At 37.3% G+C, this 18,212-nt stretch overlaps 1 protein-coding gene across 1 annotated transcript in view; it reads left to right on the top strand.

The window, feature by feature from the left end:
- The window catches only part of SEL1L (SEL1L adaptor subunit of ERAD E3 ubiquitin ligase), a 68,356-nt gene that overhangs the window by 45,132 nt on the left and 5,012 nt on the right, over positions 1 to 18,212 (top strand). The window contains exons 15-20 of the mRNA XM_036734357.1: positions 9,732 to 9,819; positions 10,174 to 10,322; positions 11,853 to 12,018; positions 13,545 to 13,619; positions 16,521 to 16,693; positions 17,982 to 18,110. Coding sequence (XP_036590252.1) covers positions 9,732 to 9,819; positions 10,174 to 10,322; positions 11,853 to 12,018; positions 13,545 to 13,619; positions 16,521 to 16,693; positions 17,982 to 18,110 — 780 coding nt within the window. The remainder of the gene's footprint in view (positions 1 to 9,731; positions 9,820 to 10,173; positions 10,323 to 11,852; positions 12,019 to 13,544; positions 13,620 to 16,520; positions 16,694 to 17,981; positions 18,111 to 18,212) is intronic.

The following is an 18,212-nucleotide window of genomic DNA, read 5'->3' as shown; positions in this document are numbered from 1 at the left end:
TATAATAACCAAATCTTTCAGATGCTGACTGTATGTGAAAGCACTATGCTAAATGTTTTGGAGTATATAAAGTAGAAGACACTTTCATTTCAATTTTTAAAAATTGCTTCATGAGTACAAGATGCAGAAGACTTGAATAGGCATAGTTAATGGCATTGTGTGAGGGTGCAGAGAAGTCTCATTTTCCTACGTATGCTCTAGTGATGATCTAAAAAGAGCATGAGTTCAAAAAAGTAAACAAGAAATCCGAAGAGAAACATTAGTAAATTCCTTAATAAACAACTTCTGTATGGTCAAGGTAAGGTGAGGATGTTAGCACAACCTGAAAGTAGATGAGATAAAGGTGTAGTGGTAGCCCACGGGCAAGGAAGATTTGTTTCTCACTATGAGTTTAAGGGGATAGAAGAGGCTTTCCTAGCCCATGACCAGTTATATTTTCCCTAAATGGGTGCTGCACAGTGTGGTATAGTGGAAGTAGCACTGGATCTTAAGTCAAGAAACCTTGGTTTCTGCTTAATAGAAGTGGGACCTTTACCTAGGACATTACTTCTAAAGACTTCAGTTCCTCATCAATAAAATCAAGGGATTAGACAAAATACTCTGTATTTGCCCTTTTAACTTTCTGTAGCTTAGAAGACAAGAAATTACGGCAATTTGAAGCATGAAGGAGAGACTAGACTTGGGCTTTCTGATGAGGTAAACAATAGGTTACGGAGGACAAGCAGTCATTTTTCTCCACAGTGGCCCCACAGAGTCAGAACACACAGTAGGACCTAAATACCATGCAAAGGATTTTGGACTTAATTGGGTGGGCAGTGAGGAGCCATTGAAAGTTTTTAGTCAGGACGATGACATGATAAGAGAGGTATTTTAGAAAGATTAAAATAATAACTGCAAGATGTATTAGAGGGAGTAGTGTCTGGCAGCAAGGACATCTAGTAGTTTGCTATCACCCAGTCATGAAAGAAGCTTTTTAATGAGAGTGTTAGAACATATTGAAAAGAATAACTGCAACAGACAGCTCAAATGAAAAATGAATAAACAGAGTGTATATATAATTTCATGGTGTTCCCTATCAATAACCTCATTAGTAATTTTGTGAACACTGATTGAAAGTCTTCAGCTCTTCCTTCATAATTTCAATATTCCCCCTCTTCTTTATTGTCTTTTTCTTTCCTTAGTGTCAAGTCATCCCTGGTAAGAGGCTCTCCAGAATCGCTGTATTCAAGGCCCCAAATAGTAAGGCCCTTTCTGAAATACTGTACAGGCAAACCAAAGGGCATGTTAATGGAGGCCTGGTCAGTTAGCCTAAAGCAGGCCAACCAAGTTAATTGAAAAGTTCAAAAGTGAATTGTTGGCTTAGTACAGCAATAGTATTTCACAGTAGCAGGCAAAAAAAAGAAAGAAAAAAGTGTCATTATTGGGCTAAGATTCTCCAAAAAGACCCATTAAGGTTGATTTATGAATTTACTTTGTTTTTTAAACTTTCTAAAAAGTTTGTTGATGCCTTTTGTTTTTACATCATAGTCATTTCATATACACATATTTCAAATTGAAACTCTTCCCTTATGAATAAAATTAAATAATTTAATAAAAAATCATTAATTTAAAAATAATTTAGAGCTTTTGATACAGCAACCATATTTATGCATAATGTATTTATATTTATGTGTACATATATATTTATGTATAATATTCTGCCCTAGCAGTCTTCTGCTATGGGGGGTTAGAGTTTGACTTCCTTTTAGTGATCTTTCTTTACCTTTTTCTAGTTGATTATATGGTTCCCTTGGCTCTGCTTATTTCATTCTATATTAGTTCCTACAAATCTTCCCATGGTTCTCTAAATGCCTAATATTCATCCTTTCTTACTGCAAGATAATACTGTATTTCGTATACCCTAATTTTTTCAACCATTCCCCAAACTGTTGGAACCCACTTTGTTTTCATTTGCTACTGTAAAGAGTGCTGCTATGAATATTTTGGTATATAGTGAGCCTTTGAATCTGTCTTTAACTTCTTTAAAGTACATGTACAGTAGCAGAATTTCTGGGTCAAAGGTTGAAGACAGTTTAGTTATTTTCCTTGTATAATTCCAAATTGTAATCCTGAACAGTTGGAACACTTCACAGTTCCACCAACATCACCTGACTTCCCACCACCCATCAAAGCTCAGTCTTATATTATCTTTGCCACTTCATAGGGTATTAGGTAAAACCTTAGGGTTCTTTTAATTTGCATTTCTCTTTTTAATTTTTTTCTGGACTTAAAACACCAAAGAAGAGCATTTCCACATATACAGCAGATCACCAAAAAGAGGATTTTATATGAAACTGAATTTCTGTTTATACCACTTTTTAAAAAATTATATAATACATTCTGTATGTTACTTTCAAAATTGTCCTGCATGTTTTTGCTTCCTTCTGAATTTCCTTCTATTCTCTTCTGTACATTTTAAAAAATGATTCCTTTTTTTTTGGTATCCATTTAAAAAACAGAAAGAAAAGGAAGAAAACTTTTAACAAATAAGCATAGTCAAACAAATAAAATCCACACAGTGGCCATTTCCAAAAATGTATGCCTCTTTTTCACCTTGAATCCATCGCCTTTCTGTTAGTAAATGGGTAAAATTCTTCATCTTGGAGACGTGGTTGGCCATTGCTTTGATCAAAGTTCTCAAGTCTTTCAGAGTTGGTTTGGTTTTATTTGTTTTGTTTTTTTAAATTGTTGTCTTTGAATAAATTATTCTTCTGGTTCTACTTACTTTAATCTGCAGATAAGAGTGAGATTGATCTTATTACCTTGTCCCTTTCCCCACATTTGTGTACTCTCTTTGCATATTCCAATTATGAGAAATAGCAAGTTCTTCCCCTTCTTCCTTTCTACATTAAGGTATTCCCTTTACCCTCTCTTCTTCAAGATGTTTTTAAATCATTATAGAAAATGCTAAATTTCAGTTAGTGGTTAATGAAAATTAAGATTTCCTCCCCAGCCCCCAATTCCAATTAACGGACCTCTTGAAATCTATCAGTAAATCCAAGGTTAAGAACTCCCCCTCCTTGCTTTATTAGAATGTTAGCACTGTATCATCATACAGCCCTTTCTAATTGCTCAAATAAATTTACCTTTCTGGTTTCTCTTGATTCTTTTGTTTTTGTACTTCAAAGTACCTATTCAGCTCTGGTCTTTTTATTAGAAATGCTTAAAAGTCCTATATTGCATTAAAGGTCCATTTTTCTCCATAGCACCACACTTTGCTGAGTAAGTTATTCTTGGTTGTAAATATTTTGCCTTTTGAAATACTATATTCCAAGATCTTCTCTTTGTTTATAGTAAAAAAAAAATCAACAAACTTCCAGGTTTTATGTGATCCTAATTATGGCTCCTTGGTGTTCAGAGTCTTTTATGACTATTTTTAAATTTTTGTTTTGATATAGAAGCTCTGGTTTTGGGCTGACATCCCCTGGACTTTTCCTTTTGGACTGACTTTCAAGAGGTCATCACTGAATTCTTTTTATCTGCACTTTGCCCTCTGGTTCTAATCGATCTGGACAATTTTCTGTTTGTTTGTTTTATGATTCCTATTAATAGTGTCAAGGCAATCATGGTTTTCAGGAAGTACCGTGATTCTTAAATTCTCTCTCCCTGACCTTTTTTCCATATCAGTTATTTTTCATATGAAATGACTTATATTTTCTTTTTGATTTCCCTCTTTTGGTTATGTTGCTATTTAGTGGAGTCATTGGTATCAGTTTGGTCCTTTCTGATTTCAAGGAGTGTATTACTTAGGTCAAGTTTACAATTTTTTGTTCTTTAAGTTATTCATTCTCCTCATTCTTTCCTTCAGAGCTCATTTCATTTTTTTAATCTCTTGCTTCATTTTTCAAGATATTCATGTAGTCCTTTTTTATTTTTTTCTTTGAGTCCCTAATTGAAGTTGTTAGAGGGCTACTATCACCTTCTGATTTGGAGTATGTGTGGATTCACAATTATTTGTGATAGTGGTTGCTATCTTTTTTCTAGCGTTGGTTCTTGAACTACAACTTGTTTTGGTTTAGTGTCAGGCTCCACTACTTGCTTCACTTTTGGGTGTTCTTGACCTGGGTCTCCTGGGTTCCTGTGCTTACCTCTGCCTCCCAGGGTTAGACCCTTCTAGATCTTTGATTTTCAGAGTACTCAATCTTCAGGGCAGAATGCAAGGGACCTCAGTAACCTCATGTGAGCACTAGCATGACCACACTGATTCCTGCCCCGCTCAGTTGCTTCCAACATCACACTATGAGTTTCCAATTATCCCTTGGAGATTTCTTGGGAATCCCTCTACTGTTGCTATCTTTAGATACAAAGCCTCACATTCTACAAACGTCTCTGGCTAGTTTCTGGTCCCAGTGAGAGGCTGCCATCTCATTTGCCTGTGCTAATTCTTTGTTTTGCTTGCAACTATTCACTTTCTGCCCTCCTCCTTCTTAACCACCTCCCTCCCTATTTCTACTTGTTTCCCTGCTGAGTTTGAGATATTTCTCTGTGTGTGTGTGTGTGTGTGTGTGTGTGTGTGTGTGTGTTCAGTACACATTTGTGTTCAGATAAAGGTGAGATCATCTTATTTACCTCACTGCTACCCCCACATTTCTGTACTCTCTTTCCATGCCCCAATTATGAGAAACAGCAAGTGCTACCTCCTCTTTCCTCCTTCCTCCACTAATTTTTCTTTTATCTTCTCTTTTCTTTCCCCTTTGAACACCCTCAGAAAAGAATCAATTCACGTCCCTTCCCCAATCCTCTTGTTTTATTAGTAAAAACAGTATTCTTGGAAGATATTAAGGTGCTTGAATCTTCTCCTGTTTACAGGGGTTCTTAACCTTTTTTGTGTCATGAAACCTTTTTGACAATCTAGTAAAGTCTGTGGACCCCTTCTCAGAATGATGTTTGCTGGCAGCCCTCTTTCCTTTTGCCCGTAAGTTTCTGGCTGACTTTTTGTCCTTTTGGGGTAGAAATTACTTATTGTAGTTTTTTTATTGACCTCCATCATTATCCAGTCTGGTTCATCTTTTTAGGTTTTTACTAGAGTAAGAAGGTGTGAGCTCAGCTATCTGCCTGCACTCAGGCAGCCATCTTGACTGGAAGTCACATTTCTCTTATTTTTGGTGATTTTGGAGCATGTTTTCATGTGGTCACAGACTTTTCAGTTCTCCTTTTGAAAACTATCCATATTTTATGACCAAACGTTTATCTGTTGGGAATGGTTGTTGGTGTTATATTTTCATCAAAAGCTTTTTAATAATATAGTAAAATTTTCTGTTATTTTTTTCTGTGATCTTCTCTCTCCTTTGTTTAGTTAGAAATCCTCTCCCTAGCCATAGTTGTGAAAGGTACCTGATCTCATTCTCTTCAAATTTTTTGTGGTGTAACCTTTTATTTTCCATTTTTGAGTTTTCATGATTTTGAATTGATGGTAGTATATGCTATAAGAGTTCTGCTAAATTTTTATGAAAGAACATTTACAGTTTCATTTGCTAGAGATGTTCAGAAAATTATAATCAAGCAGTAATTAATATTATGTTGCCCTTCTAGCTTAAGGTCTTCTTTCATGAAGTCACATCAGTTTAATAAATATTAATTAAGTAGCTCCTATGTGCAAGACACTATGCTAGGCTTTACAGTCATCCTTCTCATCCTGCTACTCAGTTGAAAGTTTCCTCACATGTAGTCTCTTACTTGCTAAATATCATGCCTTTTTTTTTTTTTTTAGTTCTTTCCTCATTGGTATTTCTGTAGCTTCTAATATTGAAAACCCCATTCTCCCTGATAATCTCTCTTCTCTCAGTCTCTGTGATAAAATGAAAAGAAAAAGGCCCTCCCTTCAAATACATTCTGCTAGGGAGTTGGGGGAGGCAGGGTGGGGAATGTGCACATACACAAATAGATGCAGTGTGTTCATAAAATACTACAAAGTAATTTCAGGGCGGAGAAACTACTAATAAAGTGAAAGATTAGGAAAGGTGCCTAGGAGGTAATACCTGAGCAATGCTTTGCAGGAAGCTAGGAATCCTAAAAGATTGAGGGGTGAGGAGGTCTTCTCTTAATTAATACAGTTGTTGGTGATCATTTTCTTCTTGAGTTCCCATAGCAATAACTGTAGTACTTATTTGGCACTTGGCATATGCTTCTTGATATTGCTATTAAACTTTATATGTGTTCTACTTCCCTAACTAAATTTTAAGTCTTTAAGCCCTTCTCTCTCCTAGCAGATGATCTTGCCTCCTGCTTTAATGAGAAATATGAAGCCATATGTCAAGAACTCCTTCATTTCCACTCCTCCACAGCTCAGAACCTCTCTATATCTTTACCTTATCCTCTTCTCCTCTACTGTGATCTCAAAGGAAGAGATGACTCTTCCTGCTCCTGGTCAAGGCTAACCCCTCTAATTATGTTATTGTAATAAACAGTATGGTTCAAGGGAGAGAATACTGGATTTGGAGTGGAGAGTCTTCTAGGACCTAGATCATCTTCCAGCTCTGTTACCCTGCGCAATTCATTTAACCTCTCCAGGCCTCCATTCCCAACACTTATTCTATGATGCCATTCCCTGCCATCTTCCCTGGAGCTTACCCCCTGATCATTTCCTCCCTCTTTTTCTCTCATTTTCATTATTTTGCCATTTACTGACTGAATCCTTGTTACCTTCAAATATTCCCAAGTCTCTTCCATCTTTAAAAACAAAAAGAAAACCTTGATTTGACCCTACTGTTTCCTTTTCTCCTCCCTTTCATTGTCAAAATTCTAGAAAGATTATCTATACTTGCTACTCACATCTTAACCCTTTACAATCATCCTTCTCATCCTGCTACTCAAGTGAAACCTTCCTCACATGTAGTCTCTTGCTTGCTAAATATCATAACTTTTTTTTTAGTTCTTTTCCTCATTGGTATTTCTGTAGCTTCTAATATTGAAAACCCCCTTCTCCCTCATAATCTCTCTTCTCTTGGTCTCTGTAACACTTCTTTCCTGATCACCTTCTCTTCTCTCTTTTGGTGATTTCACCTGATCCCATGCATAGGAGTTCCAAATGCACATCCAGTTTTAATCTCACTCCTGAATTCCATTTCATTATCTGTAACTTCCTGCCAGCCATTTTCACCTGGATATCCTGCCTGAACCTTAAACTCAGCATATATCCAAAACAGAAGTCTTCATCTTTGATAACAGATAGTCAGGTCTACAGAATATTGAAGGACTTGACACAGATATAACACCAAGGTTCCTAACTTTAGAGTCAGTCATCCTAGATTCTTCCTTCTCTTTCACTCCACATATCCTTTCAGTTGTCAAGCCTTGTCACTTCTCCGTATCTCTTGCATCCATCCTTTCTCTGTATTCTGACAGCTACACCTTAGCTCAGGCTCACCTTACCTCTCACCAGAATGTTGTAATAACTTTTTAATTGGTCTCAATTTTTTTTCAGTCTACACCCTCTCATTCATCTTTGATATAGCCATGAAAACAGTTTTCCTTAGACATGAATCTGACCATATCATTCCCATACACAGACACTTTTAGTGGTTCCCATTGTGTCTAGGGTGAAATATTAGCAATTTAACTTAGCTTTTAAGATCCTGCACAGACTGGCTCCAACCTACATTTTAAGACTTGTCACATTACTTCACACATTCCAGCGAAAACATCCTAGTACTCTTTCCCAAATGCTGTCTCTTACTTCAGTTTGTACAAGCCATGAATGCCCCCTCTTTATCTCTGCCTGAATCTTATTCTACTTTTAGTACATAGCTCAGACACCACCTCCTCCATTAAGTCTTCCCTAATCTTACCCCACTGTTAGTTCTTTCCTTCCTTAAATCTTCGTAGAGCACTTTGTTCTTTCCCATGACCCCATCCCTGCCGACTTTGTATTACACTTGTCTATATATATATGTTATATCTCATTAGTAGAAAACTGATTCCTTTGAAGGCAATGTTTTGGTTTTTTCTTCAGATGTTCAGTGCCATGTACTCCCACTTAATATATCCAGATTACCCCAAAACAAAACCCACCAGGCATTCTTAATTTCGTTGTATTTCTAGAAAGCTTAATAATACTGCAAAGAGCTATGGGTATATGAGATACTGCTACTCTGAAGGACTATGGGAAAGTGCTTTCCCATGGGAAAACTTGCTTCCTTCTGGAAGAACAACCAAAATGCATATGTAACTTGCTATATTGATTCTCTGTTAACATTTTACCCTTTTCTTTGGAACATTCCAAACCCTACTACTTAGTCTTTAAACCCCACTGGCTCAACTTTATATACCTTCATTAATCTCTCAACTTTGTATAATTTCATATATGTCAGCTTTATGTACGCTCATTTATTTTGTTCACTCCGTACCAGACTCAGTCAAAAGAGAATAAAACATACTTGCTTTGTCTAGCATGATAAAGAGCTTCTTTTTGGCACTAGTTGAGAGAGTAAAGTATGGGAGGGTATGTGCAACATGTCTCCTGGTTTCTCTTATTCAAAAATGATTTTCATAAGACTAACCACACAGTAGCTGTTTCATCTCCAAAACCCATGAAGATTATGAATATGATTCCCTAGCAGTTTTATATATTTTAACTCAAGTCCCTAACAAATAAATGAGATATCCTGTCAAGTTTGATTAAAAACCGGTTTTTTCCTGTGTTAATATACCACTAGTATTTTTGGAAGTCAGGCAACCGGGGCAAAAACTCATTAAACTTTGTTTGAAATTTAAGCCTCTAGATCCTAGGTTTTTCATATTAACTTTCAAGTATTCCATAAACTAAAACTGAAAAAAGTAACTTAAAATAATTTCTTACTCCTTCTTGATCATTTCTGAAAACTAAAATTGATATTTAGCAGTGGTATTTATTTGAAGGTTGAACTGTGTATGTGTGCAGTTAATTTTACCAGTGACCCTATATAACATTTTATCCACTTCATAGTTAGCAGAAATAGCAACGAGTAGTCCCAGTTTTACTACTGGAGAAATTGAGAAACAAGAGTTACCCATACCTTACAGCATGGTGTATAACAGGGCTGTCCAGCCTTAGATTTTTAATGAAACAATAGACAATGTGTTTTGATTTGCCATTTTAGTGAGAGCTCTGCAGTAGCTTGGCTTCATTGACCAAAGCATTTATGTAAATTTATGTAAATGCTTGTAGGTGGGCTGCATTTTGGACAGTCCTGGTGTATAATAAAAAAGTTGAAACTATTTCTTAAATTAATGCCCAGTGTCCTACATATGTACTTCTATTCAAAGATCTAATGTAAAGAGAGACAAGGTAGTGTAGTGGACAGAATACTGGTCTCGGGATGAGGAGTTTGATTTCTGGGTTTCATTCTTCTTTTGAACCATGTGATCTTGGGCAAGTCATGTAACTTTTCAGTAACTCATTTTCTTTCATCTGTAAAATGGGTATAATATAACAAAACTTCATTTACCTCACTCAATTGATGTGAGCAGTGTCTAAAACTTAAAATGATGTATGTGTATGAGTTATGATTAATGTAGAAATGTGATTTGAGGCTAAAACTTTCTAGCCCTTGGTGGGTAGGTCTTTTTAATACTCAGTTAACTTAAGGGGGGAAAAGCACATATAACGTTGTCTTTTCTGGCAGTCCTTACTTCTTCCTTTCCTTCGTGAATGACTGACATGATTATTTGTTATACTTTTAAATTGCCAAATGACTTAACCCATCTTTCTACAGAATTATGATCTGGCATTGAAGTATTTTCAGAAAGCTGCTGAACAAGGATGGGTAGATGGACAACTTCAGCTGGGCTCTATGTATTATAGTAAGTAGTACAGTAATACTACAGTAATAAGTTTAATTTGTTCATTTTTCCACTAGATGGCACTATGACTATGCAGTAGGAACTATACTGTCAATTCAGTTCCAGTGATTTACTGCAACATAATGCAATCTTTGGGAGATTGTGTTTGCTTTTGCAAACTTTAAGTGTTAATCTAGTGAAATCCGTATTGTGTTTGCCTTTGTAAGCTACGAGTGTTAATCTAGTTAACATCTTACCCGAACAAGTGCTCTTTTCCAATAAGCTTTTTACCCTGTTTCATACAGGCTCTCTGCTGCTGAAATAGACCTGATTTTAGGCCAGTATTAATGACGTTGGATGCCATTTTTCTTGCAGATGGCATTGGAGTCAAGAGAGATTATAAACAAGCCTTGAAATATTTCAATTTAGCATCCCAAGGAGGGCATATTTTGGCTTTTTATAATCTGGCCCAGATGCATGCCACAGGCACTGGAGTAATGAGATCATGCCATACTGCCGTGGAGGTAAGTTCTCTTTCCCACCATTTTGTATACGTAAAGATGATTTGTAGAGCAGGTAATCCACTCCCGCCCCACCCCTGCCTCTTTTTGTTAACATGATCTCTAGAGTGGAAATGGACCACGAACGTATACTTTGATAACCATATTGGATGCTAAGGGGTTAGTACTTTAAAGTGCCTATGCTAAGATATGAGTCACACACTTGCTAAGACTACTTACTATTTCAATATTTCATATCAGCAGCAATGTGCCAAACATTGGGCTGAGTGCCAGGGATGCAAAGATAGACACAAAGCGTGCCACTTACAGCTACTTGGAGGAAAAGATGTGTACACACATAATTATGACATGGGAGAGGGTGAGAATAGTACAAAGAAGGGACTATAGGCACTGTGCCCTGAACTGTACATCATGCTTCCTTTTTTAGCTTTATAAGGGACTCTAGAAGTCTCTTAGTACTTTTCCTGCCTGATAAATAGACTTCTTCCACTCATTTCTGACAAATAATCTTCCAACCTCTCTTTGATTACCTCTAATAAAAAGGAACTTACTACCCCATAACAGTACCTTTTCATTGTTAATCAGCTCTAATTATTAGAAAGTTCTTCAAATTTCTACAGAGCTAGAATCTATCTCCATATAAGTTCTATCCTTGTGTCCTAACTTCCCCCAACTTTCTTTTGGATCAGAACTGCGATTTCAGGCAGCTCCAATGCAGGTCAGCACCTGCTCTGCTACTTAGAATCTAAGACAGCTGCCTAGGGCATTGAAGGGTAAAGTGACTTCCCTTGAATGGCATATGCAATGATAGGTCAGAATAGAACCTGAAACAGGTTCTTTCTCACTTCAAACCCATATCTTGTCCACTGTGTCACATGCTTCTCTTTCTTGGTGTCTCATCTTTGGCTCATGTAAATGACTTCCTTTGTGATATGCCGTAGCTATGCATCTAAAATGGATAAATTCTGAGCAAATTGATATGTTTTTTAACAGTTTATTGGAGTCTTTATAAGAAGACTTGCTGTAATTAAAGTTACAGAATTACAGAATATTTCGTGAGAATCTTTCTTGAGGGGAAGATAATATATAAAATGGGTGATCAAAGCAAGTGGTATGTCAGATTCAGGTTTCAAAACAATCTAAAACGGTTTTCCCGTAATGCTTGGAATTACAGAGTGAGTTGAGAGAGACTTTACCTTTGATTTCATTGATATGGGGAACTTCTAGATGAGGTAGCTCCCTCTTAACAATGCAGTCAGCACTTTCTCTGTAACATAACAGTTTTAGGGAGTTTCTTAGCCTGCCTCAAGGTGAGTGACTTGCTCATGGTCACATAGCCAATGTATGTCAGATGTTATATAAGAAATGTTGTGTACATCAAATGAATTTGACAAAATATCCAAAGAATATCCTCAGCCTTAACTTTAAGAGTTTCTTTAAAAATGTATTGTACTGTGGTAGAAGTTACTAATTAGACTTTTTTTTTCCTAGAGAAACTGATCTCCCCTTCCATTTCTTTTCTCTTTTCCTCAGTTATTTAAAAATGTGTGTGAAAGAGGCCGTTGGTCCGAGAGGCTCATGTCTGCCTACAACAGTTATAAAGATGGTGACTCCAATGCTGCTGTGGTCCAGTATCTCCTGTTGGCAGAACAAGGCTATGAAGTGGCCCAAAGCAATGCAGCCTTCATTCTGGATCAGAGTAAGCATTTAGAACATAGCAGTACACACATAGTTAAAAAGTGTGAAGTCACAGAGAAGCTCTTTCTCTTAAGAAATCTTCATTGTTGTTTTCTTTGTCTTTAACATTTTTAAGAATTAGTAGTAACTAGAACTGTTAAGAGTTCTAAGTTCTTCTGTCTGATCCCCCTTTAGGTGTGTGGTATACAGTTAGTGGGAATTGAACAAATGGGACTCTTGATACGTAGTCAAACCTAGTAACTAATTGTTTCAACTTTAGTATTGTATCCATTTAAATCAATTTCTATGGCCTTTATTTGTCAGTATTGAACTAGACTCTCTAACTGGATAGTGTATCCAGTCTAATTTCATTTGTCATTTAAGCAAATGGTAACATTTTCTCTTACTGACAGCTAGAGCTGGGGTCACCAGTCAGTGGGTCTAGTTCTACTATAGTAGATATTGAAGATGCTATTAAGTATCCAAGCCACTTGTTCTTGACACTCTCTAGCCCTCTTTACTCTCACAGTCCTCCCTTCAACCCCCATTGTCATTGAACCCTTGCCACAGGCCCACATCTGGGCCCTGGGAAAGTCAGACCTTTGGGGAAGTAAAAAAGTAGCTCTTCTTTTTTTAAAGCCGGGAAACCCCTGCCTGAATCCAGAGCATCACTATGACATTACACGTATTTCTGATCATTTTCATTGGAATGAGGGTTTTCTCCCTAAAGCATCATTGGGAGTCATCTCTACTACCTCACTGGTCAAAGCATTGCCTTGACCATAGTAGTTACTTGTAGAATATCTGTAGCCAAACATGTACCACCCGCAGAAGGATGTGAAGCTAAGCTTATAATTACGACTTACTCGCTAATATTCTAAATCCTCTGTCCTAGCAGCATAAATTCCTTGAGGTCAGGGGCCTTTTTGTTTCAGTTTTTCCTTTGTTTCCTCAGTCCCTAGTACACTGTAGATGCTTAGTAGATGTACATTGAATTGAATAGTCATAGTCTAAAAATGGAATTTTGTTTATGACGTTACTTTGACCAGAGCCATTTTTAAAGGTGTGATATTTCGTTGTAATTGTGCTCGGCAATTCAGATAGATTTGAAACTAGACATAAAATGATTAAGCACTTTAATTGCTCAAGTAGCAGAATAATGTAAATATTGGTAGGAAACCTTTTGGATGTCTTTAACACTAAGTAAATTTATTAAAATAAAGTAAAACAGAGCCTTAACGTAGTGATGACAAAAATTGGCTGTATATATAGGGACTGTGAATCTGCTTAATAAATAGCTTTTCCTATTGATTCAGCATATATGTACTAAGTTCTGCTTTTGTGCACGATGCTATGCTGGTGTGGAGATACTGCAATTCAATGATATTAGTACTCTGGAATGAAGTGTTTTAGTCCAATATAGGAGAAACATTTTAAAATAGATTACTGCTAAAAACACCTCACATCTGGCATTGTCAGTTAAGCAAGGCAAAAATCATGCCATATGGCATGTAGTGTCTTACTGCTATCTCATTCTATTTCCTCTAGAAGAAGCTAGCATTGTAGGTGAGAATGAAACCTATCCCAGAGCTTTGCTGCATTGGAACAGGGCAGCCTCTCAAGGTGAGTTGTCATTCCAGTAGCGAATTTCACCAGAGTATCCTGCCATATTTGCTATATCCCATGGAAAGTTTAAATCTTGCCATTTTCTATTTTTGATACTAAAGTAGGAATGTTATTGCCTGTTGTTAAACTTACATCCATCACTCCTGAGTTTCACTCCCACGTCAGCAGTCATCTGTTGGACATTTCAAACTAGATATCACTGAGACATCTCTAAAACAGAATTCATTATCTTTCTTTCCAAACGTTCCTATTTCTAGCAAAGGCATCATCATTTTTCCGGTCTCACTATCCTTGACTCCTCACTCTCCCTCACCCCACATATCCATGTAATTGCCAAATCTTGTCACTTCTATACCGCTAGGACTTATATAACCTTAATGTAGCCGTAATCACCTCTCACCATTATTGCAATAACCCCCTAATTGGTCTTTTGACTGACTCCTAAATTTCACAAGCTTGCCAAATTGGCCTTCTTATTGCTCCTTTTACATGGCACCTCCCCCACCCACCCACCCACCCATCTCCATACTTTCCACCGGCCATCCCCAAGGTGTGGAATGCAGTCACTTCTCACCCCTGCCTCACAGAAGGAATCCCTCCCTTCCTTCATGATGCAGCTCCTGATCTCCACAACTGCTAGTGCTCTCCCTCCCAAACCACCTTTTATTTAACTACTTTCTATTTATTCACATCTGTTCTCTTCACGTTCATTCTGTGTACCGTCATATATAGTACTCATCTCCCAAGTTCCTTGAGAGGAGGACATTCCCAGTGGCTCGCACTGTCCTTGGCACATAATAGGCCCTTAGTAAATATTGATCGATGGATTGATGTTTTGAGGCCCAGATCAAACGCCGTCTCTTCCACAGAGCTTTCCACAATTTTTTCCATTGTGTAATTATTCCCCCCTCCCGTCCTGCTCCACCTTAGAATCTTTTCATCTCTAGAACTTCCATGCTGAAGCACTGCTGTCCCGATTGGTGGCCATCCCAATTGTCTTATTACTTCAGACAAGTACCCATCAGGCATGCTTCACTCACTCCCCACTCCATAGCCATCTTATTGGCAGCTACCTTGTCTCAACACATACCCTTTACCCATCTGCCTTTTAGTTATGAAGCCATGATCAGTTCAATTCTGCCATTGTTTCTGGAAGGAGTATGGCCTTCTGCAGGGTGCCCCTAAAGCCTGGACACATAGGAAATCTCATTAACATCTCATTAACCATTTCACCCAACACTCTGTGTTGTTCAGTGACTTCTTTTTCTGGGGTATGCTAAAGGAGAAGATGTACTCAATGAAAATCACAGATGCAACACACTTGATTGAGTGCATAAAGAGGGAATGTGCTAAAATTGACAGCAATGTGGAGTTATTGCATCGAGTTCACATGAATCTTGCAAAGTCCTTCAACTTTTGCATCACAAATGATGGAAATCATATTGAAGATATTATTTGTTAATATTCCAATTAAATAAAATGTTGAAAATTTCATTCATTTCATTTCTTGAAAATTTTTGCCTGTATGTCTAGACTTTAGGAACACCCTTGTAGTTCCTGTGGCCCGACTCCCAATCCTTGTAACTTTCTGGACCTTCTGTTCCCACGTGTCTATAATCTCTCTCCATTAGAAAGTAAGCTTCTTGAGAACAAGGGCTATCTTTACTTTTGCACTTGTATCCTCAGAAGTTAACATAGTATTTAAGTGCTTAATTTAAAAAAACAAATGAACTCATTCATTCATTTACTATATACAACATCATGAGCCCCCAGAAAGTATAAAATGTCTACTATTTTTTCTTCCACCACAATTACATAGTTTCTCCTACATAAGTCAGGCCTAATGAATGTTGAAATTACTATGTAACAAATTGAGCTTCAGCACAGCATCGTAATGTAATGGAAAAAGCCTTGGCCTTGGAGGCAGAAAGGCCTGGGTTCAGTTCTCCATTTCCCCACTGAGTAACCGTACTACTACAAGCAGCGCATTTGTTCCCTCAGGTGCTTGTCTCCTCGCCTTCACAGTAGGACTCATACCCCCTACCACAGGCTAGTTTTGGGAAAGGACTCTGTAACCCTTAAAACACCTTGTAAATGCAAGCTGCTACTATTATCCTTTATTAAAATGGGAATGTGGGTCCCATTATCACTACTACTAAAAATTCTATTTGGGAATTAGCAGTTACCCTAAGATATACCTTTTAGTAGCACTTAAAAAGTTGACTGAAACTTACATAACTTCTACAGGGCTAAGGTCTTGCCATATGGCATGTGATTACTTTTTAGAATTTCTTAAGAAGATAATACGAATGAAAGATAAAGTAGAATTAGACCATCATCTCGTGTAATTTTGGCCTCCCTCCAGCCTGTTCACCATTCCCTAACCCATACCTAGCTCTGTGGATTGGCTTTCTAAACCTTTCCACCAAGCCTCAGCCCAAGCTACCCTACAGTGCTTTAAAACTTAGAGGAAACAGTGGAGACGGTGGTTGAGTACATGCAGAAACGTGTCAGTGAAGGAAAGAGCCTGTGTCCAACCACTCAGAGGGGTTGTTTACTCTGTTGTTTAGCCTCCCATCCTCAGACTTTTGGGGAATAGAGGAGTAACACTTTTAATGGACATTTTTACCAAATTTGCAATTTGGCTGAAAATTTGCTGGTAACATCTACATACTGAAAATAGAAATTTAGTTCACTAAACATTTATTAAACCCCCAACCGTATGCTAGGTGCTAGGTGTAGAAAGAGGAAATAAAGCAGTTTCTGCCCTTAAGAAGCTTACATTGGAATGGATTAAAGTTATAATCTGTTTTATGGAAATATGCTTAATATTAACAGAGAAAGAAACAACAACAATAGACCTTTGTAAATGAATGCTTTTGTATGGTTTTTACTTAGGCTACACTGTTGCTAGAATTAAGCTTGGAGACTACCATTTCTATGGCTTTGGCACTGATGTCGATTATGAGACAGCATTTATTCATTACCGACTAGCATCTGAACAGCAGCACAGTGCACAAGCCATGTTTAACCTGGGGTACATGCATGAAAAAGGACTCGGCATTAAACAGGTGAGCACAGCTAAAGGCCAATTTTTGTCTGTTAAGTGTATCTGTAACTTTTGGTGATATCTTGAATTTATTTTATCTACAGAATTGTTTCCCAAACACCGTTTCATTGCACATTTTTACCAGTCTCAAAAAAAATTCTTAGTACCCAAGGTCCTTAAAACCTACATATTTACAGGTAACAGGAAGAGTTTTCCTAACTCTTTGACAACTTGATGAAATAGAAACATTAATAACTGCTGATCCTCTGCAGAAGATCTACCAAATATGCTAGAGTCCCTCTTTGTTTTTAAAAAAGTGCTTTTATAAATACATATTTACATACACACACACACACACTCTCTCATACATACATATGTATTTAAATATTTAATGGAAATCAATGCAGCTCTTCGCAGTTTTGACTTAAAGAGCAGTGGGAAGAAATCTGGTGAATGTGCTGCTGTAGCTAACTATTTAGTGGAAAGAGTGCAGGATTTAGAATCAAAGAATCTGGGCTCGTGGGATTGTCAGTTTAGAGCTGGAAGGGACCTTAAAACCCATTGAATCCACCCCTCTTATATTACAGGTGAGAAAAATAAATCACAGAGAAATTAAGTGACTTGCCCAGGGTCACAGAGCTAGTAGGTATCTGACGCTGGATATGAGCCCAGATCTGCCTGGCTGTGTATCCATTGTTGTCTCCACTACTTCACTCTGGTTCAAATGCCAGCCTTGCTACTCAGTATCTGTTTCACCTATGGTAAGGCATTTTGCTTCTCTGGGCATCTGTAAAATTTGTCATCTGTAAAATGGGGATGTTGGGCTAGATGATCTGTAAGGTCCCTTCCAGCTCTAAACCTGTGATCCTGTGATTTTTGTTCAAAAAGTAGCTAAAAGATTTTATCAGGATCATACGTGGATAAGGAGCTAATCAAATATCCAGAGTATGTATTGATATATACAGGGGCATATATATTTATATGTGTACACTAAAGGAAGTGTGCGTGTGTGTTGAAAAAAAAATCAAAGTTTATCCTTTCAATAGAAAGGTTGTTAGAAATGAAAGGTCAAATGATTTGATTAAAAATACGTATGTAAATGAGCATTATGGGGATATTTGTGGGGGTTGTTAAACAGAGCAAATAAGTAAACATGTCAAACAAATGAAAATTTGGTAAAATCTTTTGTTTTCAATTAACAATTCCTTGTGAATTAGAAGCATCTACTTTGGCTGTTCTGTAAACATCAAGTTAAACAGGTTTAATTTATTTTTATCTCAGCATTAAATACATTGTGTGCCGCATTGTAGGATATTCACCTCGCCAAGCGCTTCTATGACATGGCTGCCGAAGCAAGCCCAGATGCTCAAGTCCCAGTGTTCCTGGCCCTCTGCAAGCTTGCAGTTGTGTACTCTTTGCAGTATATACGTGATGCCAGCGTGAGTGACAGTTTTTTTTCCTTTTTTTAAGCTAGAAACCTTCCAAATACTATAACTTTGTATAGTCTTTCTTTTTCAAGTGTTACCTCCAAATACTCTTTT

The sequence above is a fragment of the Trichosurus vulpecula genome, chromosome 8 (genome assembly GCF_011100635.1).
Source record: "Trichosurus vulpecula isolate mTriVul1 chromosome 8, mTriVul1.pri, whole genome shotgun sequence".
Taxonomy (NCBI): Eukaryota; Metazoa; Chordata; class Mammalia; order Diprotodontia; family Phalangeridae; genus Trichosurus; species Trichosurus vulpecula.
Note: the sequence above shows the minus strand (reverse complement) of the source record. Positions and strands in the feature narration are given on the sequence as shown.